We start from the raw sequence: 25,397 nt of genomic DNA, 5'->3' as shown, positions 1-25,397 counted from the left end.
ACCACTTGGCTCCTTCGGGCTGTGGTTGTGCAGTGGCCAGAGCGAAGTGCATGCTGTGGGGAGGAGGGGCGGCCCGGCCCGGCCCCTCTTCCTCTTCAGCTGGCTGCTCTCACACTCACTATTCCAGGTATAAAAAACTGTCTTCCCTGTTACTTCCCAGCAAACCACACCAAACTGACATGTGAACAGCCTTCAGGGTAGTTTTCAGCCCATCGGTTCCCCAATGGCACCAAGGAGATGCTAATGTTCACGCGAGGGAGTTTACAAAGAGCTGAGAGCCTGCAAAATGGGGTGCTTGTTCCTTAATAAGAGGGTCATGCCTTGAAGCGGTTGTATATTTGCAAGCATAAACCTTTGGGGCTGTGCCGTGTGCTGCATCATGGAGTAGGCGACACTTCTTCTAAGTTAATAATAAGCCGACTTCCTCTGACTGCTTCCCCATTTGCAGCCCTGGGACCTTGCTACGCTGATGATGGTAAAGGGGAGGAGCAGGGTGGGATTGGGATAATTACCAGAGGCTGAGAATCCCGCAGGATTGCATTGCATTGCATCTAACCACAATACTAAATAACTATATCAGAATAAACCTTGAACCATGTGCACCTTCTCATCCAAAGTTCTGCCTGCAGTGAAATCGCTTGGCCTTTTCCGCATTATACTACGCAGTCAACACAAGAGCAGTCTTTATCAAGAGGCAGCATTGGTCCCAGCATGAGCTGAACACTGTCAGTGTTACAACTGAAATCTGTCGTGGTGGGGTTTCCCCCATTTCTCTGTTTACTGTGGCCTCTTGTAAATACTGTATTAGAATGCAGCTATTGTCACTTAGACGTGTTAAGTTGTGGTTCTTTGTCTTTCAGATTTGATGCTTGTGTCTGGCACCACAGCTTTTCACCTGTCTTACTAATTCAACCCTAGCTTTACTTTCTCATTCAGACTTTAATGAACAAATGTAACCTTGGGGGTAAGTGAAGAATATTCATGTACAGTGTAACTGGGACTTCTGTTCACTGTAAGGGTCTTTTGACCTGCTTATTAGTGGGGGCATTGTTCTGGTAAGCCATTCCAGGACCCATCCTGCCAGTCTTCTGCACAGGATTAATCATTTCCTCTTGACCTCCTGCTCTCTTTTCCTAACATGTTGCATTGATCAGAATCCTTAACTCGCAAGTTTGCTCCTGTTTTTTAAAAATGGGAGGAAAAGGGGGGGGGGGGAGGAATGCAAAGAAATTAGATATAATGTCTGCTGTTAACATTCTTCGTAAGTTTTTTCTTTTTTTTTTTTTTCCTCCTTCTTGACTCCTCCCTTCTTCCCCCAAGAAAAGAAATCCCTTCCTGGTCTGTATTAGCTCCAGATCTCAAGCATCTTGAGTGTGCTTATTTCACTGGAATTACTTTCTTTTAAGCATGCAACTTCCTGCAAGATCAGTTTTGTTTCTAAAGGTCACAGTTAAGCTTTACCTAGCAGGAGCTTTCTGCTACTGATCTACCAGATTAGAGCACTGTATTCAACTTTTCCATCATAGGTAAAGCAGCATTGATAATACTGCATATAACTTTTTTTATGTCAGTAGGGGAAGGTATTAATGAGGTCATATAGGGTACCTCCTAAGAGAACTCCATGTTTATTTTTGCTGACATCTGTTAGACCTTTAAGGGAGCTGTTGACGTTTCAGATACGAGAGTCTGCTGCCAGCCAGCCTTGATTACGTCAGGAAGGAATACTTTGTTCATATCATCCAAGGGTCCCTTGGGTGTCTCCCCTACTCCCTGCCTGATACTGGTGGCCGAAACAAACTTCCCAGGAGCAGTCTCTTTAGGATTCAAACTTTCCTTGCAAAACAACAGAGAGGGTTGTTTTGACTCACTGTCCGATGAGTTAATGGCAGCCCTGAGGAGAGAACTAAGCTGAAGAAAACCAATTGGGTTGAAACAAAGGCCTGCTTCTCATCATACCTGTATGTGCAGCTGCAGCTTCCCAGATAGTTTCTACTCTTAGCTCTTGAGGTGAAGATCTCAGCCTTTGTTTTTCTCTAAGCAGGAGAGAAGGCGAGGTAGGATTTAACACTTCCTGGAAATAAATCACTTAACCTGTGTTGTTTCTGTGAGTAACGATGCCAGCTGATAAGTTGTTCATGGCCTTGCAGATCAGAGAAGTACTGGGTGCCAGGGCCACTCCCAGGAGCACTTTGTGCTTCTCTAGTCAGCTTGCATTTGGTTCAGTCTCGGCACTCTGCTTTGTGTTCTCTGGGGAAATGGCTCCAGAAAGCTGGTTCATGGGACTGAAAATGCAAACCTGAGCACATATTTCTGAGTGTCAGAAAAGACAGTGCTAGCAGTGGATCGTGAGCTTAAAGTAACTTGATGTGGTTCTTCTATCAGAAACAGACTAGTCTCTGCTCTTAGTGAAACTGGAACTCCCATGGAGCAAGAGGGACAGTGTGACTAGAAAGTCCATGGAGTCTGCCAAGATTGAGTCAATAGCCCTGTGTTCCTAAAACTGGGAAATTATTAGCTCTTATTAACCATTTGTTTTGGAGGACCCACTGAAATCCTCTCTGGTTCTTACCCTGAGGTAGAGTTATAGGATCATCCTCCCAGTGGAAAAAAACCTGGTGAGTGATGTCTTCTCACTTCCCAAAGAGTGGCGTGTTAGGACCAAGCAAAAAGAATCCAATGCAAAACCTGCTTTTTCTTGCTTTGTGTGCATACACACAAAGTTGGAAGGAGGAGATCCTTTCACAAAAGTACCTCTGTGGAGGTGGAAGTGGGCCTGCTGCTTGCTTGGGAATAGACCAAGCAAAACTGTTTGCACAGAGAAGAGTTCAGGCTGATCATTTCAGCATCATACGTAGGTCTGGGGAGCTGTATCTCTCCTGCTTCTCCCGGAAGTTGTTCTGGAATGTGGTGGGGTGGGTGCTCTCAGTCATGCCCAAGACTTTGCATTAAATAGTTGTTTTGGGCTCCCGTTGGCCACCACACCCGAATGTGCAGGCTATTGTCCCTGACTTCTGCTGCTGCCTGTTACTCTCACCAGCAGCTCCCCCAGCATCTGGCTCTAGTGATAAGAGGCATGGTAGTGAAGAGGAATGTGCAGTTGCAGAAAGGGGACCTCTGGTCTAACTCCTGCAGGCTGGTCTTCCTTCTTCCTAAGCTCCCTGTAGAGGAGGCTACAAGGTCCCTTACTGTCGTTAGGTGGTATTGAATGGACTGCTTCAGCTGAGGAGTGCATGGGGATAACTGCATAACATTGTCCTTATCATGTATTATCTCGAAGGGCAGTCATGACTAATGAATGTAAATCTAAGAATATTCTTGTAACTGTTCTCTGGTTCAACTTCTGCATGGATATTTATAGACAGTTTTCATCCTTGAGACTGGATGCTTGAGAAAAATCATTGTATTAGTTAATCTCTGGTAATTCCTTGTAAATGCTTTTGATTTTATATTTAGGGTGTTTACTTCTGCTGTAAACTCAGGCACTAACACTGTTCCATTCAGAAATGAGAATGAAGGTCCAATGGAAGTTTTTCTAGTATAAGCAGAGAAGGTATTTTTCACATAGCAGCCAGAAGAGGTCTAGACAGTCACCCAGATGACAACCATATTGTTTCACATCTATGACATGCTCTGTTTAAGAGCAAATTACTTACCTGTAGCTCTGGTGAGCATTAGGCTGCTGCTTAGAGGGCAGAACCTTGTCTCATATTGATAGCTTAATAAGCAGAATGGCCATCAGAAGGCCATATCCAAATAGATGGATTCCATGTTTTTGTGGCAGAAGCTACATCACAGTGTGTGGTACCCAGTTCCACAACTCCAATTCTAGAAATATCCTTTATTGCCCAGTCCTAAAAAAAAAAAAAAATGCCATCATTTGGTGACTGACTGCTTTCTATGTGAAAACAGGACTGAGAGTTGGAAAGTAAGAAATGTGGACAAGACCTACATGTAGAAGAGCTACTTTTTCTAGTTTGGCACGTCTTGCACCTATCACAGGACCACAGACGAGAAGGCAGTGTGGCAACAGCTGTAAGAGTTAATGCTCGTTTAACTCTTGTTGTAGCTTGTTGATCTCATGTGAGTCTTGGCCTTTTCCTCTTAAGAAGGAAAGCTGCAGTGAACTTGTCCTCCCTTTAGGAAACAGTGGGCACATGCTGCTGGGAGTGAATGCAACTCTTAAATCTATCTTAGAAGTGATTTTGAGCTTGTGCTACAATGTGATTAAACCCGAATGCTTACCGAGGAAAACTGAGCTGGCCTTTCTCTGAAAGGTCTTGATGGAGTCTTCAAGCATCTGTAGCAAAAAGCACATGGTGTGTGTGGTTCTTCAGTGCTACCGAAGTTGAGTACCTGCAGAAAAGTTTAAAAGATAAACAACTCACCTGTAGCTCTTCAATTTGCCGACTGGCTGAACTGCGAAGTTGCTGTTCCTTGAGAAGTTACTGTTATGGTCTTCCATACTGCTTCCCTGAAACAACAGTTTCAGGTAGCATTTGTTACTAATGCGGACTTAAGTATGTTTTCACTGCTTTGAGCATTACAACAGTAGGCTCTTTGGAGACGGGTCTCATTTCCTGTGGTGCGTCTGTGTTCAGAGCTTGTTACTTTCTACTGGCTGAATTTGAACCTTTCCTAGAGGTTGACCCTGCCCATCCCTAGTCACTAAGGTATTTGTTAAGGGTGGTGTATGTTTCCCCATTGGCAGTGAAAATACTGATTGTAAAAAGAACAGCAAGGGCATGTTTTTTTCACACGCCATCAACGACTAATTTCAGTTCTCAGAGAATACTTTTCCTTCCTTGCACCCCTGCCTATGTGGCTCAGTCTGTGCCTAAAGGCACTGCTGTGGCTCTTGGCGTCTCGTGGGAAGAGTTGGCAGTGGTTAATCCCCTAGTACTGGGACACAGGATGGGGAGGGAGCTCTTCTATTTGGACAACTTGCTGCTCCCTGAAACAGAGGAAAGCAGTAGCTTTTACTTTTCTTATAGCCCTCACAATAAGGCATGAGCTGGGTGACCCTTTTATACCAAATAAATTGATGGAAAATGCTTTAAGAATATGCACGCTTTGTAAATACACAGAGATCTCTTAACAGCTGATCACTACGAGCTGCTTTGTGTGTGTGCGTGTGTTCAGCTGCTAGTGGAGAATCAATTATGCTTTTCAAATATACCTTGGATGTATCAGAAACTACTTTGTTACCTGTGCTGCTTTTTGCCATGCAGCAGTAAAAGCAATCCCTCTTTAGGAACTTGAAAGTAGCCAGACCAGATCTCTGTATGTGCAGCCTTTGCATTCAGCAGAGCTGTGTATAAAAACTGGGCTGGGAACTATTGCCAGAGGGCAGCAGCAGATAAAATTTAATATTCTGGAGACTAGAGAAAGATGACATAGTAAACTGGCCTTTGCTTTCTGTATTTGCTGCCTTAGCTGTGTTAAAGAGTGTTCTCGTTGTTCCATCTGAAGAACCATGGCCTCTTATCTCAAATGTATTGCTGAAAAAGGGGTTTTCCAACACAATTTCTGAACTTAAATCGTTCAAGGAAATAAATACAATATTCTAGTATTTTCTAGAATGTATTTGTTATGTTCTTAAATTCCTCTTGCTCTCCCTACGAAATGAATAAAAGAAGTTACTTGAATGATTCAAATACTTGAGTCTCTTTGCTTTACAGCTTGATAATTTCATATTCACTAGTTGCACTTACAGTTTAGCAGAGTAAACTTTGTCTGGAGGGACTGAAGGGTTAGTTTAATCTCTCGCCTCCAAGACCTAAACTCCTTTCCACCCCCATCCCTCTTAAGGATTATATTCCAGTGTGCCAGATTGCCCATATTGCCACCAGAAAATTGCTTGGACCACTTCTTAAAAAATCAAAGGTCAACTCCATGCCTTGGTGGCAGCTGGGAAACTAATGATTTAATGCCGCTCTGACCTTTGGCTTCCTAGTCCGTTGGAGTCTGACCCAATGTTTTAATTTTCCAATACTGCTGGGCAGTTGGCTTTTGTCTGTTTCCAGATGTAACTTGCGTATAGAGGCCCGTTACCGAAGTGAGAACAAAACAACAAAACATCTCAGCCTAAAAGGGGAGGGAAAAATAACAGCACCTAAGTTCTTTTAAAATGCCACATACAGCTGTCCAGTGAGACTCAACTCTTGTACTGCAAGCAACGTCAGGTTTGCCATAACTAACTCTGAAATACTTCAAGTCTAGATGCAAACGTTGGACAACTACCCACAAGGTTTTTTAACTCCAGTCTCCCTGAGGTGCCACTTCTTCCAGCCCTGTAAAAGGTAGCTAAGTAAAACCCGCAGCTCTTTCCCATTATGCTGTTAATTTTTTCAAATCGATGTATTTTTTCCTTGTACTTTCCTCGGCAAATAAGGGTCGATAATGTTTGATCTGATACCAGGAAATGTGAGAAAGATAACCAGTTGGTTCATGAAAATGTGCCTGCTAGCTGTTGATGGGGGAAGAGAAGTGTAAATTGAGATAGAGGAAGGCAGTGATGATCTCGGTGCAATTAGGAATTCCCTTCTTTCGATTTTTTTTTTTAACTAACTGTGTGGTTTGATCAAGGATCAGCGCTTTGTCATGGATTGTGGGAGTATGGGCAAAGTCGGAATTGAATTATGTTTCTTTATAGCCATTACACCGGGTACCGTTTGAATTTGCTATTAATGGTGTGGTAATGGTGGGGGAAGTACCCTGAGGTGACTTAGTGTTTCGTTAATGAAAAGGCTGTTGATCGTTCGGAAGGATTCTCCTTTGAGTACTGGTGCATATGGAAATGCGCTGAAAAGCACCAATGGCTCGCTTTGTCTGACCTGCCTGCCCATCGGGTACCAATTGGATTTGAATCTTGCCTAAGTAAGCTCCAGTGCAGCTTTCAAAGGTCAGTTCGTACCCAGCGTGTGAGAGGTTAGTTTTGCAGAGCAGATGGGCTCCTAAAACTTTTATGGTCTCCAGTCAAATCACCTCAAGCTGTAATCTCATTAAATCCTAAGTGAATCAGTGGTCTGGTTATTACTTGAAAGGGGAGTTACAGGAAGCGATGTTCCTGAAGCAGTAGGTCTGTCTTGGTACTAAGCTACCAGAGGTACTTGCCTGTGTGTGGCTCTTAAAGTTGCTCCATTATTTTGATTGCGGTGAAGGTGGTATGCAGGGGGCAGCGAGCTAACTTCCCTGGAAGTCTTTCGACCCAAGCAGACTTCATTCAGTAGGTTAATTTTCTTCTGCTTGGAAATGTGGCCAAACGTGTTTTGTTCTTTTGCCTGGGTTGCAGAAAACCTCTGACTGGCCAGATTTATCTATGACCTCCTCAAACTTTCTTCTTTAGCGGGCAAGGAACGGGTAGAGCTGGTTTCACAGTACTTAAAAATAAAATAATGAGTTAACTTGTGTTTTATGTTGTCTTTTACAGAGAGCTGTGTTTGTCACATCTCTGGTAACTGAGTGCCAATTATGGCTGGCTCTAGAGCACGACGTGTACATGAGAGTATCCGTAAAGACTTCCTGCTGCTTGTGCTACGATAGTATTTAGAAAAAGACATCAAAAAGAGTTCTCCCGCATTGCCTACCTGGGCAAAACCACACTTAGTGTGAACACGGCCTTTTGGTGAAAGGACATACCTGAAATGCAAGCATCTGCTGGTGCTTGCCAGAAATGCTGTATTTGTAATGTGGGTGTTCATGCTGCATTTCATACATCTTTGCTCTGTAGAAAAAGACTTCTTCCTTAGGAGTGTGTTCCGTAACAAGGCAGTACCACTTCCATCACAAAATTGCTTTTCTGTGGTTAAGACTGCTGCATGTGCTTTACCAGACTAGAGCAGGGAGCTGACTGTCTTAGCTTTCCTTTCTCCCCGCTGTCTTTGTTAAAGACCCTCCTGCCTAGTTCTGCCTCTGTGGCTTTTCTTCCGTCTTTACTGTTGACTGTTGAACAAACCTGTATTTGCTTTTATCCCAATTTAAACTCAAACAAGGATGCAGTGGAAGTCTAGATAAGGTTAGTGTGCCTGCACAGTATAGAAGCAGTTTAAAGCTAAAAAGTGTTAAGAGAAACAGCTGATGCTGCTGGGAAGGCCTGATATTTTCACACAAGTTTTTTTAAATTATTCTACAAATGCCAAATGCTTTCAAATTCTTGAAAGGGCCTGTGATGTATATTGCTGAACCACGCAAGGGTGTTAAAATACAATGCTCTACAACAACTCATTTGGCAGCGTGAATGTATACACTGCTTGCTACCTATGGGAGACCCATGGAATGGGTTAAAAATAGTGCGAATCGAAACTTAAACCTTGACTGGGATGGAAGGTTGTCCTTAGTCTCCTCAAACTGAACCTACTTTTCTGTAACAGCATCTTTGATGCAATGAAAAAGCGTAATTAGTTGTTCATTAAGTTCTTGGAACATTCTCCTCTCCTTCAGTTGATAATTGTTTGTTTATCCTGGAATGCTTATCTCTTTCCTCTTCTAAATTCAGAAGAAGAGCTTTCTTAAATATGTCCGTGAGGAAAATAGTTTCTTACAGCAGAGCACTTAAAAATTAACAAAATAAATAAATAAAATAGCAGCACTTACTTTCTGTTCTGCTGTCATGGTGCTATCTCTTGGCTTTAAAAAACAAACAAACAGAAACAAACACAGAAACTTGAGGAGGGGGAAGGGGAGCCGTAGGGTTTGAACTTGTTTGTTCCCGTATTTCATCAGTTTGGAGAGAAGAGTGGGGCAGAGCAGTGATTAATGTATAGTACTGAAGCTTCTGAGGACTGGCTTGTGCTGTGTCACTAGAGAGACAGCTAGAGGTGTATAAAGACATACTTGAATTCTCCATCAAGACTCGCCTTAAATCTTCAGAAAGAAATATACATGTCTCGTTCTGTGTTTAACAGCTTGTAAACAAAGGTTTATCTGTTCTTACTGTTCTTTAATGATGGAGATAAAATTATTCTGAGTAAACACATCTGCCTTCTAGGAACAGATCTCCTTATTCTTAGATCTGTTTTTCTTTTATGATTTACAGTGCCTTTTTGGCAGCAACTGCAGAGCTGTGTCATAATATGATACGTGGACAAGAACTTACTCATTCACTCACAAGGGATTAAAGAGTAACCTGCGGTAATGTTTGTTATATGATTATTGAAATGCCCTGTGGCTGTTAAGACAGCCAGGTCTTCCAAAACAAACATCAGATAGTAGAGTTCATTTGGAAGTAACAGTGCACTAGCACCCAAAGGGTAACACTTTCATGAGGAGTCTTTCATAAGACATGACTGTGTAATCCTTTTTAAAATTAAGTGGGATTGTAACAAGCGTATTAATCTGATACATTCGGTTTTGGCATTCTACCACGAGCAGTGAAACTTGGGCTCATCTTCGGCTTCATTTCTCTGGTTGAGATACTCAGACATATGCGCCAAGTTGTATGCTGAGAGCAGATAATGATTATTTTGACATGGATGGTACAATTGGATGGTATCAGCTGAGGAACCCTGATATGGTGTGTATATAATGTGTTGTTGGAAGCTACTGCCTGGCTCTGGGACTTAACCACTTTTTTCCCCCCTTCTTTTAATGCAGCCCAAATTTGCTTTTGCTTAATTAAGTTTCCTCATTTATGAGGAATCCCAAGCAAAACCTCAACATGTTGTAATTTTTCTTCCTGCTCTGAAACATGTGTACTTACGCTAGTAAAGTTTTTACACTCGTGTATTTTTAGTGTGTAAGCATTTGAGAGGATGATGGTATAGAGAGAGATGAAATGTTTTTTGAGTTTTTTTTTCTAAATGGTTGTGTTACCCATTTGGGGTTTCAGCAAAGAAAAGCAAGTTTCTTCAAAGATCTTATCCAATAAAGACTTGTTATGTGGCTGTATAGTTATAAAAGCAGTGATTGGGACAGTGCAAGAGGAGCAGAGAAGGTAAAGAACAGAAGAGTGGGGCAATTCAGTGCTGCCTTTGTGCTTTCAAGAGAGCCTGTTCCACATAATCAGTAACTGAAAACATTGCAGTATAAAACACTTGGAATGGGTTTATATGTCAGTTTTCCCAGACAAGTCTTGCCTGTATTTCCTAATAAAAGGCTGCAGTTGGTCATATTTGCTCTGACCTGAGTTTGATGTGCATATGGCACTTGGCGGTAACAGGACTTGTTTAATAGGCATGGATTGTTTCACAATTAAAGAAAAAAGATTAACAGCTCCTGCTGTGGGTGTTCAGTACCAAGACAGTTCTTGTTACAGTTTTTCTCTAAAGATGGAACAGCTGAAAGGCAGAATTGGGAGCAGCAGCCAAATTGTTGTTCTCCATCAGCCAATCCACCCTGCAGAAGCAGACAGTGCCTAATGCTGAGGGGAGAAGTATGGCACTTCCCTGCATCCATCTCAGAAAGCGTGCACGGTTGGCCAACCAGGCCATTTCTCACTGAGAATATGGCAGGCAGGAGGAATTCCTTCCTAATATCCCAGGTGATCAGCTTATGGCCTAAAGCATAAATTGGTATTGCTGTTCTTTGTTTTTGCTGAGCATAGTTTCTACTGTTGGGTCACAGTAGAGTTCTATTTGTAAATTTAAGCTGATGGAGGTATTTTTTTGTTTGTATATGCAAGAGTGTTTAACTGTTAGCACAAGGCATCATTGCAAGCAGCCAGTAGTTGCAATCTCTGTAGCGATATTAGCTTACATTACACTAAGTAAATCTGTTGGAGGGTTGATAGTGGAAAATGGAGAAGGGACAGTGTCTTGGACGAGTATGTGAATTGCCTGCAAGGCTGTTACTTAAACTAGTATTACCAGGATCTAGCAGTGATGGTGTTAGCTGAATTGCTTAATTCTGCTACATTACATTAGCGGTCCTCTTTGTTAAAAGGGCTTTGAGTTTAGTTAGCTTGAAACTTGATACACTTTTCCCCTCCACCTTAATCTTCTTTTTAAAAAAGGTACAAGAAAATGCTTTTTTTAATGCTGTAGAGATTACATAATGTTATTAAAATCGTTTTAAACAAATCTGAATAGAGGCCTCTCCCTCAAACAGCATTTACTTCTAAACATAAAGTAAAAACGTTGAGCCATCCCATGCTTAGATTATTTTCTTTAAACCAATGTCATTCACATGTATAAATGTTTTTTATCTCTGAAATTTGTTATGTTTGATCAATATTCTGTACTAGTTGTGACTCTGGGTTCTTGCGTTCGTTATTGCCACATAAGCAAGGGGGAACAACTAGACTATAAATCAGAGAATCATAGAATGGCTTAGTTTGGTAGGGAACTTAAAGACCGCCTAGTTCCAGTTTTGCCTGCTGTGGGTAGGGTTGAACCTACTAGATCAGGCTGCCCAGGGCCCCATCCAACCCGGCCTTGAACGCCCTCCAGGAATGGGGCCCCCACAGCTTCTCTGGGCTGCTGTGCCAGAGCCTCACTGCTCTCTGAGTAAAGAATTTCTTCCTAGCATCTAACTTAAATCTCTCCTCTTTTAGTTTAGAGCCATCCTCCCTTGTCCTGCTGCTATCAGAACAGGTAAAAATCGGTTCCTCTCCTGTTTATAATCACCCTTTAACTACTGGAAGGCTGCAGTGAGGTCTCAAGAGCACTGGTCTCAAGATGGACATATAGGAGACAACATTCATGACTAGCCTCCGTTTGGACATAAAGTCATTGACCACAACCCTGTTGGCTATGACCATTCAACGTATTAGGCTAAACATTCAGCTGTGGATGGGAGTTCATGGTTGCTTAGTTTTCTAGTATTTAGCTTCTGTGGTTTGACTTAGAAATTAAACTGATGTACTGTTGAAACAGTTGGATTTCTCAAATACGCACTAGAATATTCTTTCTTGCAACAAGCATTAGATGCTGCAGTTGCAGCATTACAGTGTGAACGGGTAAGCAGAAATTCATGCTCTAAACATTTTTCCAAACCAAGGTACCTAGCACTGCTTGTTTAAAAACAAACCCTGCACAGTCACACTGGTGTGGGACCTGTACGCCTGTGTGTATCCATACACATAAACTGCAAAGCCAGGGTTTCTGTGGATAAATGTGTTCTTTCTCCTCAGTCAAGTTTTTCCTTCCTAACAATTAAGCATTATGAATTTAAGATGTCTAGCCTGGTAGGTTCTCTGCCCTCCCAGTGAAGCCCACTAAAAATATTAATAGGAATCTGTTGCATAAATAGGACTTAGTTCACCAAAGAAATTTCTTAGGGAGCAGTGGTTTGACTACAGGCTTGCTCTATAAGAAAATTGAACCTACAAAAGACCTGTTTGTGCTGGGATCAGGAAACTGCTCTGGCAAGCTGCACAGTCCATCAGCTTAAGATATGTTCCACAACTGACTTGTCTTCTACATAAGGGCTAGCTCCCTTGAAGAGAGAGCTGGGAACTTTAGAGTAGTAGAATTCCTATTCTTCTCCTCCCCCCCCCCCACCCATCAAATCAAATCAATGTTTTGCAGCTATTTGTTTGCAAGGTGTATAACAGCAGCCTTGCTGTCAGACTTGCGTATGACCGTCAACAGTTGCCAAGGGCCAGAATGGAGGCAAGGCTGTAGGGGCAGGACAAAGCTGAGGGATACATACAGCTGTTGAGATGAGGCCTGTACCTGATGTTAGTTGCAGGTGAGGGAGTGTACTTCAAGCATACCTTGACATCTATTTCTAATTCTTCTTGGAAGAGAATTTGAGAAGCTCTAATGCTGAGCTGTGCGTGAAAGGAAACAGTGTGTTAAAGGAGTTTGTAGGGATATTTAAACTTACTGAGTTTCTCTAAAACAAACAGACGTAAAAACTCCATACGTGATAGTGAAACAGTAATTGTCAGTCCTTTACAGTATCACTGAAACTGTGGGCAAGCTTTGTCTGAGCACCGCAGCATTTTAGAGAGCTGAAGAGTCAGGGAAGCTCAGCGATTGACTTGCAGGGACTTACGATAGTGGCTTGGACAAAACTTGGCTTGAAAGTGGAACTGGGTCCTGACCCGCTCCAGTATCTGCTTCCACAGCAGGCTATTAACTTGCTTTCTTGAACTGTTGAATATTTAGATCCGCCCACTGTCCCCTTTGCCAAGACCACCCTGCTGCTACTCGTGTCATGCAGATTTGGCATACAAGCTGCATTTAAACAGCTAATGAGTTGCATGCTGAAGCACAGGCTGGTCTCCCCTATTGAAAGCTCTAAAAGACCTGACTTATCACTGGCTGCATAATCTACTAGCTACTGATACTATTGCATCTGCCCATAGACTGGCTTCTTTACTTGCCTTTGTGCTGAAGCAGATGCTTTGACTTTTTAAGATAAAAGAGAGATTTTCTTAGCCCACATAATTTTTTATGGAAGAAGATCCTGAAATGTAGACTTTCAGATGTTCCACTGTGAAAATCATACCTGTACCTCATCAGTATTAACAGCAGAAGAATATTTAGCCCTACTTATTTAGGGAAAAAAAAAAAAAGAAGGAGAGAGAAAAATCCATTTATAAGGTGGATGTTAAATGTTCTATCTATAACTAGTCTGTCAACCTGAGGCAGTACAGTGGATCAGTGGGCCCAGTTAATTTGCACCTTAAGGAGCCTTAAGAAAGCTAGCTGATGAGTTGTTAACCTTAAAATTCCAGGTAAGTGGTGAAATGCTTTCTCTGTATTTGGATCATATGAACAGTGCATTGCAGCTGGTGGAGGTGCTGCTGGGATACTCAGCATGTTGCAGTTTCAGGGTGCTGGTGGGTTGCTGTAACCGGCAGCTACAGTCATCAGATGGAGCTCTCATTGTAAGACTGCAATACAGGACAGATTCAGTTTTGTAGTACACTAAAGCCAGCAAATCTTTAAATGAGCTTTGACAGCGATGTGACTTCATGTCTCTTAGCCACATTTTGCAAACTTTGTTGCACCGTTACTGGGGATATGGCCTTCAAAGTGGATCTTGCTTGTCATAGAACTAGCAAATACGTTTTCCTCCCATGAAAGGACCTAGGTGGCCTTTGTTTCACTACCGCCTAATGCCCGATGGATTTTCTGACCTTGATTAATGGAACTATGCATCTTCCAAAAAGTTTTGCTTTTTAATCGAGGTAATCTGACTACCAGCATTGTCACATTACCAGCATTCTCTAAAATATATGGCTTCGTGATTGGAGAAGGATTGGAGAGGCAGCAGGATTGGAGAAGGCAAAAACTCATGAACTGTGGAAGCAGCATGTTCATCTGCTTTAAAAGCCTGTTTTAACAGTTTTAATTCTAGTTGATAGTGTCCCCTCACTTAGAACTTGCAATGAACATTACCTAACCAGATCTAAGATGCAGATTTCCAGCTGTGAGGCTGGTTAAATACGGAACTGAACTGTGTGGCTTAGGTCTGCGGCTCAACTGATATCTTAAATAAGTCAGATAATAATCATAGAATCACCAAGGTTAGAAAAGACCTCCAAGAGGTCTGGTCCAACTGTCTACCTACCACCGATCTTGCCTTCTAAATAGTGTCCCTCAGTACAACATCTGAACTTTTCTTGAACACCTCCAGAGTTGGTAACTCAACCACCTCCCTGGGCAGCCCATTTCAGCATCTGACCACTCCTTCTGAGAAGAAATGTTTCCTAATATCCAACCTGGACCTCCCTTGGCCCTACTTGACAGTCTTCCAGCCACACTCTTGTGTCATCAGCTGTGGATTCTTATGCCCCTTCCCTTGTGCTGGCCCTACTGCTGTTCTCTTCATGGGGTCAGCTGATTGAATAAAGTGCTTTCTAATTTTTTTTCCTGTTGTTTGTAAAGATCCCCAGGTATCTTAACTGAGATGGGAGGGAAGTAAAGGAGAAGGACGCAGGACATACAGGACTTCCTCTTGCAGTGGTGCCAGCCGCCAGGTCAGTTTAGTTGTAGGGTGAAATCACAGCCATGAGCTGAAGTTTCACACTGGGAGCAGTGCTGGTTAGGTAGGGACTCACTTCCTCCTTATGTGTTGGGTCAGGAGAGCTACGTATTTGTTGATTAATGATTAATTTGTTCATTAACAGGTACTCACAAAAGTTTTTTAAGCGCCTCTAAAAGTTAATGTCCCAAATCTAATGGAGATACTAAATGCGTATCACACAGCTTACGTGTATCTTCAGTACTTGTATGTGGTATTTAAGTTTTAAGAGTTATCCAGAGAAGTTAGGGAACCTAAAGTGCTCTTCTGATCATGGTGTGAAATAAGTTAATCATCACAAGGTAATTCTCCCAGGTTGCTATTGAAGTGGGGACTAAAGACCAGGATCTTACAGAGTAAAAGCAATCCAAAAAAGACTCCAACCAAACAAAATAAAATAAAATAAAATAATAATTTAAAAACCCCACCAAAAACCCCCACACCTTTTTCTGCTTAAAATCTACAACAGTTACCTGCATCAGACTCTGACCCAATTGTCCAGAGTGATAGCATTTATATGCTGTTTAAAATACATTGCTGCTTGAATGATGCAGGGAAGCAGCCTTTTTTTCCCCAGATCTTCTGAAAAAGCAGCAACAAAAACCAAAGCCAGTGCTGGAAGAGAAGGGCTGACATTCATTGGAAAACGAGTTTCTGCTAAATTCATAATGCCCGGAGCCTCACACGCTGCCTAACAAAGCCACCGGTGTTTGAGTTGCTGACAAGGGAATTAAATAATAAAGCACCTTTGGTAATGGAAAGTTTCAGACTGACGATAGCGCGTGTGATTTTTGTGTCATAAACTCAGGATAAGTTAATGCACAAATGCCAGACGGAGGTCTTTCCGAAGGGAGAAGCCAAGAGGCTGCAGTTGGTCTGTAAGAGTTTGTTGTTGTTTGAGGTTACAGGGCAGCGTTCAGGGCATCAGACTTGGTCTGTATTTTAAAACGTGGCCTTGCGCGTTGCTGCCTTGTACAAATGCTTAGTGCTGCAGGCATAAAGTAGCGTTTGGTCAAGACGCTGAAACGTCGTGACAGAAAGCAAAATGCTGGAACAGATTCCACGTGCTTTACTGACAACTGTGTGCGTATGTGCTCTTAAGTGCGCTCTGAAGTGAGAGGAATCAAGTGTTCGCCAGCCGGGGAAGGCAGGAAGGGTATAAACCCCCTCAACTGCTGGTTTTGCTGAATTTTCTTCTGTCATGGTGCCTACTGCATTCCATTGCTTTTGTCTGCCCTTGGTATTTGGGAAATTTTGGTGAGGGCTGGAAGGTGGGGAGAAGGGGGGGGGGGGGGGGAGGACTCTGGAAGCCGGTCAGCGAGGAGAGGAGCGCTGGTGTGGGAATTGTGGAGTGGGGTCAGGGTTTAACTTCAGCGGCCATTCATCAGATGATGATTGATTGCTGTGCAGTCCCGGGGGACGTTTAACAACATCTCCGCCCATCCCCCTGCCCCCTTTGAAAGCAGATGGACCAAAAAATGGGGAGAGCGACACCCAGGAATTCCTGCTGTTGTAAAATGTTTTTACGGTGCACTGTACAGCCTTTCCTGAAGCAATCACATTTATGGCCTTGCTGTTGTTGTATTTCTTGGGCTGCTGTGGCTGTAAAAGATGAATAGCCCTGTAATATGGTTCACTGATTCTGTTTAAATTGAAGTAGGCTCCCTTTATTGTTTTGTGTCTAAAATTGTATGCCACCAATTCAGGAAATATTTCCTGTTTGGGAAATAATCAACCCATAGCTGATTTATTTTTAAATAAATCACTTTTAACTATCTCTGGAACTGTCCTGCTCTCGCTTCTGACTTTTATCTCTTCATTTGATTCGGATGGAAACTGAGATACTATTTAATGTAACAGAATGGTTATTTTAAAAACCCACTCAACGCACTTAGGAATCTTTTCTTACTGGAAACGGTTTTACCAAAAGGAACGTTGAAAAGGCTCGATTGCTGAAAAGTTGTCTTTTTTTTTCTCTTAAAACAATTTTTTTGTGTGTTTCTGTCTTACTAAAAGGAAAAAAAAAAGATAAAACCTTTCAAAATCCTTTGAAATATATCTATTCCTCATTTCTTCTCATTTCTGTTTCCTTCCTATCAGAACGCTTGCGTGAGGTAAAATCAGAGTGTTTGGAGGCCTTGTTCAAAATGCTGCTGGAAAATAGTGTAATGAACAAGACAGTGGCTAAATTAGTCGGTGGGTCCTCTTACTTAGCACCCTCTCCTTTTCTTCAGGAGGAGGGAGCAGTTTTAAGACCTTTTTTTTCTGTTAAGACCTTTTTTTTCTGTTGCTGAAAGTGATTTGTTAGGCTCTGTACCATAAGCCTGGCCCTTCCAGAGGACTTAGCCTTGCTCTTTCCTTCCATTCCCCCCCCTCCCACCACGGCTCAAGACTAGGCTTGTTGTTCTTAAGGCAGCCATACGGGCATAGAAGGAGCAGTATGTTGCTGTATTAACGGCACAACTGAAATTCAGGGTGGCCTTTCCTTGTTGCTAAGATTAGCAGAAGGCGGAGGCCCTGCCAGCTTGTAGGTGCGCTGCAAATGCATCACATCCGAATAGAGAGCAGGCTCTTGTGCTGTCCTAGTTCAAGAAAATAAGAAATCTGTGTATTGTTGGCGTGAAATTTTTTTTTGGAGTGAGCTGCTTGGTCATTTTTGTTGTCGGTGTGGTGGTGGTGGTTGGTTGGTTGGTTGGTTTTTGCTTCTCTTCTCCCCTTCTATGTAGCAGGCATGGAAACTACACCTAGCAGTACCTGACCTTTGAGGCCATGACCTAGGGACTGGGATGTGAAAAGGCTGGAGCATAATAAATGGCCAGCTGTGGATACAAGCTCAGAGGAGCTGGGTGCTGCGCTCCCATCTCTTGTCAGCCTGACTGGCACAGATCTCCCCTACCCCCTGCACAGCTGGGTACTTCCCAGTTATAACCCTGGGAGAGCGGCCTGCTGTGGGCCCCACTGCTTGGTAGAGCCAGCGTACGTCCTGGGGGGGGGGTGCTCCTGTTTTTCTTTTCTCAATTAGTCAGCATGCCCAGAAGGGAGTTTCTACACGGTTCCTTGTTCATCTAGAAGCTGGCTGACTCTCCGTTTACTTTTGGCGACCAGCTCTCTTCCCTACTGAGTGCAGTAGTGATACTATGCATTTGTGTTTTCTTGTATGTGTATTTAAGATAACTTTTAAATAGCAGTGTAATGATGGAGATCAGTCCATTGCTGCTTATTCCCCTTTTTGTTGCCCAAGCCTGTTAACTCTTTTGCTTTCAGATTTAAATCTAGGTGATTTTCACAGCCTTCTATTTACTAAGAAACAAATAGGAGACTCCACTGATGTCTTTGGAGCATTTACCCAAAATACTTGCCGCCCACATCCTACATAATCTGTACATTTCTGAAATGAAATTATGGCTCTTGTATGCCTCCATTCTAAATTGAGGAGCGGTATTTTCCACCACATTTTGTTGCGTGGCAAGAGGCAGCCGAACAGCTTCAATTTAGTTTCTCCTTGGCTCGGGCAACCAGATGACTCTTGCCACTGGATGCTGTCACCTCACAGCAGGAGCGTACTGGTAACAGGGCAGATCTGTGGCATTCAGCTTTTGCTTCTGGTGTTGGCTACTTTGGAGGACTAACAACAGACGTAACTTGCTTGTAGACTTCATATGGTCACCATTTTCCTTTCAGCTGCTGTGCTTGATTGAGTCCCTAAATCCCTCCTGTACGTTTTTAAAGTATATCAGATTCGTATGGCTTAACTTGATACCCTCCCTTGGTTTTCATTTTCTCTCAACTTCTCAGTTGCTTATGTGGAGTCATTCAGCAACATGTAATAAACATTCCCTGTAATTTCATGAGCAAAATTACAGAACTGCATGAGCAAGTGAACATTGCCTACAGATTTAGACAACCGCAGCGTAAAGATGGGAAACATTCAAGTTGAGGGAGGTGATGTATATTGAAAAACGCATTTCGGAAAGACAGCATCTACATCCCTAAAGAAGACTGAGGATCTGAGGGTACTGCTTGAGGGGTTAGGAATTGAACAGACGCAAAACAACCTGTTCCAATTTCCCTACAGCAAAACTTAAGTGTGAAGAAAAGGGTTTTATTAAAATCTGACGTGCGCAAACACACACATTCCTCTGAGAAGTTAATCCATGCGCCACTTCAGCTGTTGCGCTTACAGGAGAGCTTAAAATAGCACTTCATGCAGTGCAGGAAATCTGAGGGAATCACCTGTCCTCCCTCTCCCCCGTTCTTTTGCAGGAGAAGGGAAATGGGGATGCCACGCACTGTATCACAGACGTTTAGCTGGAGTCGGGACTGGTTGGGTGACAGCTGTGAGGAGACAGGCATATCAAATGCCTTTGTTCTGCTCTTGCTGCTTTCTCTGAGGTAGAATTTAAATAGCTGGTGATGGAAAAATTATTTGTATTCCGCGATGGCAGGCAGGGTTTTGTGGTGGTTTCCTGACTCTTCCATGGTAAGCTAGATTTTTCTAACTGTGCTCTAAAAAAAATAGTGTATGTTGCTAGGAGTGAGGCTGAACGTGGAGTTTCTTGTTCAGCGGTTTTGCACTCCTTTGCTTGCATCTTTGAAAACAAAACGGCAATTCTGTGGAAAATACTATTTTTGTGTGCTACTTCCCTCTACTGGATGGAATGGAAACAGTTGTGGCTGATGAATGGATCCAGCTTCCTAGGCTAATGTCTCGTGTAAGACTTCCATTGTGAGTTGGAAATACTTTTTAAGTGCTTTGTGAATAGAATGGGCTTTGGTTGTTACCCAGAGTTCTCTGTAAAACTGAAACACTCCGATGGATGTGCTACTGTCTTGTCTTGCTCTCCATATCAAGTATCTCCAGATATTATTTACCAGCTTAGAAACACTGTGGCAATGGGATTTTTGTTTGTTTGTTTGTTTTTCTTTTTGCTTTGCTGTTGGGAGTTGACCGATAGGAGTTCAGCGTAGTGTTGTGCTGCCCTGAGCAAGCATAGAGGGTTTAGATGTTTTGAGGAAACAGGATGGTTCTCAGCATGCATAGTGGTTTTCCATTCTTGGGGGATGGGGATGCTCCTGTTCTCCAGCGCAGTCACTATTAAATGAGCCACTTCAGAGAATATAGCCTGGTGAATGCAGGAAAAGTCTTCATCTGAAATTTACCATAGATGACATCTCCAATCCGTAAGTGTTGGCAGATGGCTTCCGTTCTTAAGAGGAGCTGATGTGGACATTCTTCCTAGTATTGTATTTCAAAGAAAACAATGACACTTCCATCCAACTTTTAGAATACAATTTGAAGCTTACTAAGAAGTAGGGTTTGCTTTTCCTCTGAGGAGAAACTATTGTGAAGTCCTTGCCCATGGCTACTGCCTCCAGCCACCTCCTTTTTTTGTTATCTGTTGGTTTTTTTGTTGATGATGTTTTTTGCCATCCTTGCATTTCTTTTTCCCTCTTCAGTTCTTCATCAGATGGTGATACAGGTTTTTCTCTTCCAGGTACTGCATTTCTACTGTGATACCTGCTCTGTCCCCATATGTCGTGAATGTACCATGGGGCGACATGTGGGTCACAGCTTTATCTACCTCCAAGATGCCCTCCAGGACTCCAGAACTCTTACCATCCAGCTCCTGGCAGATGCTCAGCAAGGACGACAGGCTATTCAGGTAAGATACTCCCAGCTCAAGTGCTTAACTTTTTTTTTTCTATCCCTCACAGCTTGTCTGGTACAGGGCAGAGTGTCAGGCAAAAAGCTCTCTGATGCTTCTGTCAGCTTTCTCACCCCTTCTGTTCTCCCAGATCTGACAGAAGTGGCTGTATGGCTGAAAACGAAGTGCTGTTATGAATTTTGCATTCCTGCAGCATAGTCCTGTCATGCAAATCATAATATATATGAAGCTATGTCCAAATGCACTTGAACGTGAGGCATTTTGAGTAAAGTTCTGATCTGGTACAGAAGTGCCGAGCATGCTTCTGTTTTTACAGCTGAGACTTCTGTTCTCAGATGTCTTCTATGTCTGTATAGCATCTACACTGTAACTACTTGTAGGTCTGGTTGTGTCTTCAGCATTGCCACCACCTGTAAAATGTTTAGATTGGCGTGGAACTTTTGATCTGTGTATGCAAGGGATGAGAGTTACCTCCATACAAGGGTTGCTCTGCCTACACAGGTGCATACTGCAGCTGCCATTTGCATCCTACCTCAGCTACTTTACAGTGCACATACAATACTAAGAGAGGTCTGGAAGGAAGTAATGCAGTGCTTCAACCTGTAGAAGGAATATCTGCATAGGAAATGAATTTGCAAGGATATGTTGGCAGTTAGTTAGCTTGTGCTGAGTAGTATCTAGTAGTAGCTATTACGATATTAGCAGTAGTTTTCTGTTCATAAAGAAGCTTTGGATAGGGAAGGCATAGTACGAAGCTACTCTCTTCACTACTACTGCCTAGTTTCGTCAGCCTCACATGCTTTGAGCTGGATAGTCAATACTTTTATGTTGGATTTAACCAACAAGATGTTATTTTTTTTTTAGTTAAACACTGGCAGAAGTAAGCTTTCTCAATTAGATGTGCTTTTCTCTCAGACATGGTACATGAAAAGAGCTATCCCCTCATCATTGCTTATTTTAATAGATGACTATTTTGAGTTGGGTCTTTAAAATTTTCTCCTTCAATCTGTTAAGTGTCATCTTCTGAGGGAGTGGTCACAGTCAACGGCTGTGTCTGTTAGCTGTTTTCCTGCAGTACTACAGAATTCCTGCGTACTGTAGGCATGTTTCAAATTGTAGAGTGTGTCTCTCAGAGGCTGGTTGTTTTGGAGTTGGAATCCCTCTCTGTGGTGTGACATCCTCGTGTCTCCCTAATACGTGAGAATAAATGAGACAGCTGTAACACTTTTTTAGGTGAGCTCGCTCAGCTGGAAAGGAGCAGCTAATTTTACCTCTCCTGAGTCTTTGCACCTGTGGAAGGAAAAAAGTATTGCGATGGTGTAGATATTAACTGGTTTAGATACCTCCCTTTGGCTTATGATGTTGTTACATATGTCAGAACACTGAACACCGAAGTTTTGGAGCTGGATGGCCATTTTAAAACCTCATGTTAACCCTAAACCTGGCAAAACTTAGCTTCCAAATTATAAGGCTCTTCAGCAGTATCCATACAGAAACATTTAACGTGTCCACAGAGAGAGCAAGAATGAAGGGATTATTCTAGTCTAGAGATCCTCAGTAGTACAGTGTTTTGAATTTCTCTAGGCTGCCCTAGACAAGGGCTTGTCTGTTAGTAATTAAAGGATTGCTTTTGGCTTTTAGGGCTCTTAATCATTTAACTGGTATGGGCAAATCATCTAAATAGTGACTGTCTCTTGGAGTAGAAACCAAAAGAATAATGTTGAGTATCACTCTGCTAGTTCTGCACGCACGCTTTCGTGCCTGCTTGCTTCTGGGTTTACTTTGCTCTTTATTCTTTCCTCTGTTCTCTTCTGGCTTTTCTTTTGGAGGCTCCTGCTCTTGTGATGAGTTCACTACCTAATGATGGACAGGTAAAAGGTGGGTGGCGTGGCAGTATAACTCATATAACTTAAGCAAATAACTCTTGAATTTAGTTCGTCCAGTTTTGCCCTGGTCCAGCTACTGCCCACCCACGTTAAGAGGAAGTGCAGTTGGGCAGTTAGTGAGAAAAAATCTGTAAAATGAATGAGGCTTTTCAAGAACTGACTTCCATCAAGGCCTTTTAATCTAGACCACTCTACAGAAAACAGCTGGTGAACGAGCAGATCTTTGATGAGGCTGAGGAGTTAGTAATCTATGTTTGCGTATGTGGAGATGGGGAGTACTACAGCTCAGGGCAGATACTGCCTCAGTGTCATCAGCAACAGGTAGAAGAAATGCAGGAGTTATAACAGAGTCACTTGACTCGAAAGTTGATGTAGTGAGCCTGCTATGCAAGGAAATTTTTATATAGAAGAGCTTGTGTTGGGTCTACGTGTCTGTAAAGCTGTGTGTTTATCCCAGGGAGGAGACAGCATGTCAGCATTCATTTGGGACAAATTCTGAGGAAACTAGACTAAAATAAGTTGACTTGAATGCTCTTTTTACAGCTTGGAAGGAGTCTACGGAACCAAATGCCAATACAGCTGCAATATGAGGAACATAGACTTGAGCTCTAAGGAGACTGAAAAGTAGTATAGTGTAGCAACACCTCTGTTTTTATATTGCTGTATTGGTAACCTTCTTAATAGGCTAAGAAAGTGATGCCTCTGACGTGAAAACTTGAGGATGAATGAGGAGAGAGAGCTGAGAGTGAAGGGAAAGAGGTGGGCTCTGAAGGGCCTTGCAGGAGAGAGGAAATCAAGCCATGAGACATCTGGCTGGAGAATATCTGGTTAACCAGAGTTGAAGGCTTTTAGGAATAAATGTTTATGTAAACTCTTCCTGTGGCTTTGGAAGAAAGATTGTTTTTTGGGCTATGATGATTGCCATAAGCTAAGGTACATTTCAGGAGTGACAGACCAGATGAGGCTTCAGTAGCTCAAGATGCTGAAAAGTACAAACCTCACTTCTCAAAGGATTTGGACTCCTAATACAAGCAGTAAGCCTGGCAACATGAGGCTTATTGATCAATCTTCTTGATTCTACAGTGATGGAAAGCTTCTGTTCACCAGTGCTGCTCTGGCCTTGGCCTAAATCATGCATTTCTAAGCCTATCCCTAACACAAAAACTTGCACTTGTGTAACTGAGTGGTGAACTGGTCCAGCTGAAGAGACAGCCTCTCAGTGGGATTGCATTTTTGGCTGAGTCAACTCCCTAGGCTGGCTCATTGCACCAATGGTACCCAGGAATGGAACAGAAACACCCCGTTCTATTGCTTGTAGGACCTCTTTCTGAGCAGACTTATCTCATTAGAAAGCTATCCTCTTTGCTCAGATACTTTTCTCACATTTTCAGTGGCTCGAAGTAATTCACGTGAGGATCTGAAAGCTGAAGTTAATGAAGTGGAGTGAGACAGAGCTGTTACCTTTTGATAATGACAGCTTGTACTGCTGGCTTGTTTGTACCTTATGAAAGTGCACACTTAGCTGTCTTCTTTTAAATTTTTTTCCAAGGAGTGGGCCTCAAACTGAACGTAAATCTGTTACGATGAAAGATAGATGGCTTCTTTGAAATGTCATGTTCTTAAAATACATCTATACATGCGTAATCGTATATATGTATGTATGTGTATGTAATCTAATGCACTTGCATAACAGTAAAGCAATGAGTGCTTGCTCCCATTTGGGGATAATTTGCAGGTGAAAGTGTTAAAATACAGTTTGATTTGTGTAGGTCAGTTGTCTTTTAATAAAACTGTTTTGATCTGAGCCTATATCTCTGTTGGCTCGGTAGGGTATTTGGCAGTGCTTTAATTGAAATGTGGAAGCTTGCGGTGGGGTCTGGTCAATAGCTGAACATGAAAGAAGTGACTTATTTTCCAGCATCAAAGGCTTAGACCTTGCCGGTAAGGAGGGCCATCCGTTGAGGCAGTGCCTCTTTTCTCATAGAAATTGTGAGGGGAGTTGATATGATGCAGGTGAGTTGGACCTTGAACACCCTTCTTGCTAGAGAGGGATGGAAATGTTTCTCCAGCGAGGGGAAACTGCTCAGTTGTCTTGAACCTCTATGCCCTTCAGTGGGAGCTTCCCTGTGGGTTTCTCTATGGGATTGGTGCTGCTGGGAGGCCAATCCCTGAGAAAGATGGCACTGCTGTGCTGCACAGCATCCTTCTGGTGTTGTCACATTGAGTAAGCTCAATTACTTCAGAATGTGGTGGAGGAGGGCTAACCTGAGATGCAGAAAGTTCATTCATTAGTTCATTTAATTTACTTCTAATAAAGTCTAGAGAGGACTTACCAGAGAATATGCTTCTCAAAGGTTTTTCCCCTGTGCCCCCTAGATATCTTTATGAAGAATGAACTTGCTTTTAAATTCATTAGTGTTTAAGTTTTAAATCTTCCATACAGAGGTAGGGAGGTATGTATTTAAGGTTCTTCATCCATTATCTGTGGAAGGACCCTTTTTTTTTAAACAGTTAGGTAAGCTTAACATTGATGCTCTGTGATAAACAGCCTTTACTCTCATGGTGCATTCCGCACAGGGCTGTGTTGTACAGCAGTGTGTTCAAAGAGATAATTCTCTGAACTGAATTATTTGAATCTTAACATTCTGCCTCTGCATTTGGATTAGCATGCTCTTCTCTTTGAGACTGAAGTTGGCCTTCTTCATTAACTTTGCTGCGTGGATGTAATTGTGGATGTACTCATTTAATTTGGGTACCAATCTGCAGAAACCACGCAGTGGTACCAGCACACCTTCAGAGTGGCTCCATATTTCTTTGTAGTCTGTCTTTCTCCTTGAGTGTTGCACTCTTCTGACCGTAACTTTCATTTTTAAGAAACTGTCACTAGTGAAAGCAAGTAGTGTTACGCCCAGAAAAATAGACTTAAATATTT

The 25,397-nt window shown here is 42.5% G+C and overlaps 1 protein-coding gene across 3 annotated transcripts in view; it reads left to right on the top strand.

Moving 5' to 3' along the window:
- Window positions 1-25,397, top strand: part of TRIM71 (tripartite motif containing 71) — a 55,890-nt gene that overhangs the window by 18,756 nt on the left and 11,737 nt on the right. For all 3 annotated transcript variants that reach the window (NM_001397198.2, XM_046925926.1, XM_046925925.1), the window contains exon 2: window positions 20,409-20,576. In NM_001397198.2, coding sequence (NP_001384127.1) covers window positions 20,409-20,576 — 168 coding nt within the window. The remainder of the gene's footprint in view (window positions 1-20,408; window positions 20,577-25,397) is intronic.

This window comes from Gallus gallus, chromosome 2 (assembly GCF_016699485.2).
Source record: "Gallus gallus isolate bGalGal1 chromosome 2, bGalGal1.mat.broiler.GRCg7b, whole genome shotgun sequence".
Lineage (NCBI taxonomy): Eukaryota > Metazoa > Chordata > Aves > Galliformes > Phasianidae > Gallus > Gallus gallus.
Note: the sequence above shows the minus strand (reverse complement) of the source record. Positions and strands in the feature narration are given on the sequence as shown.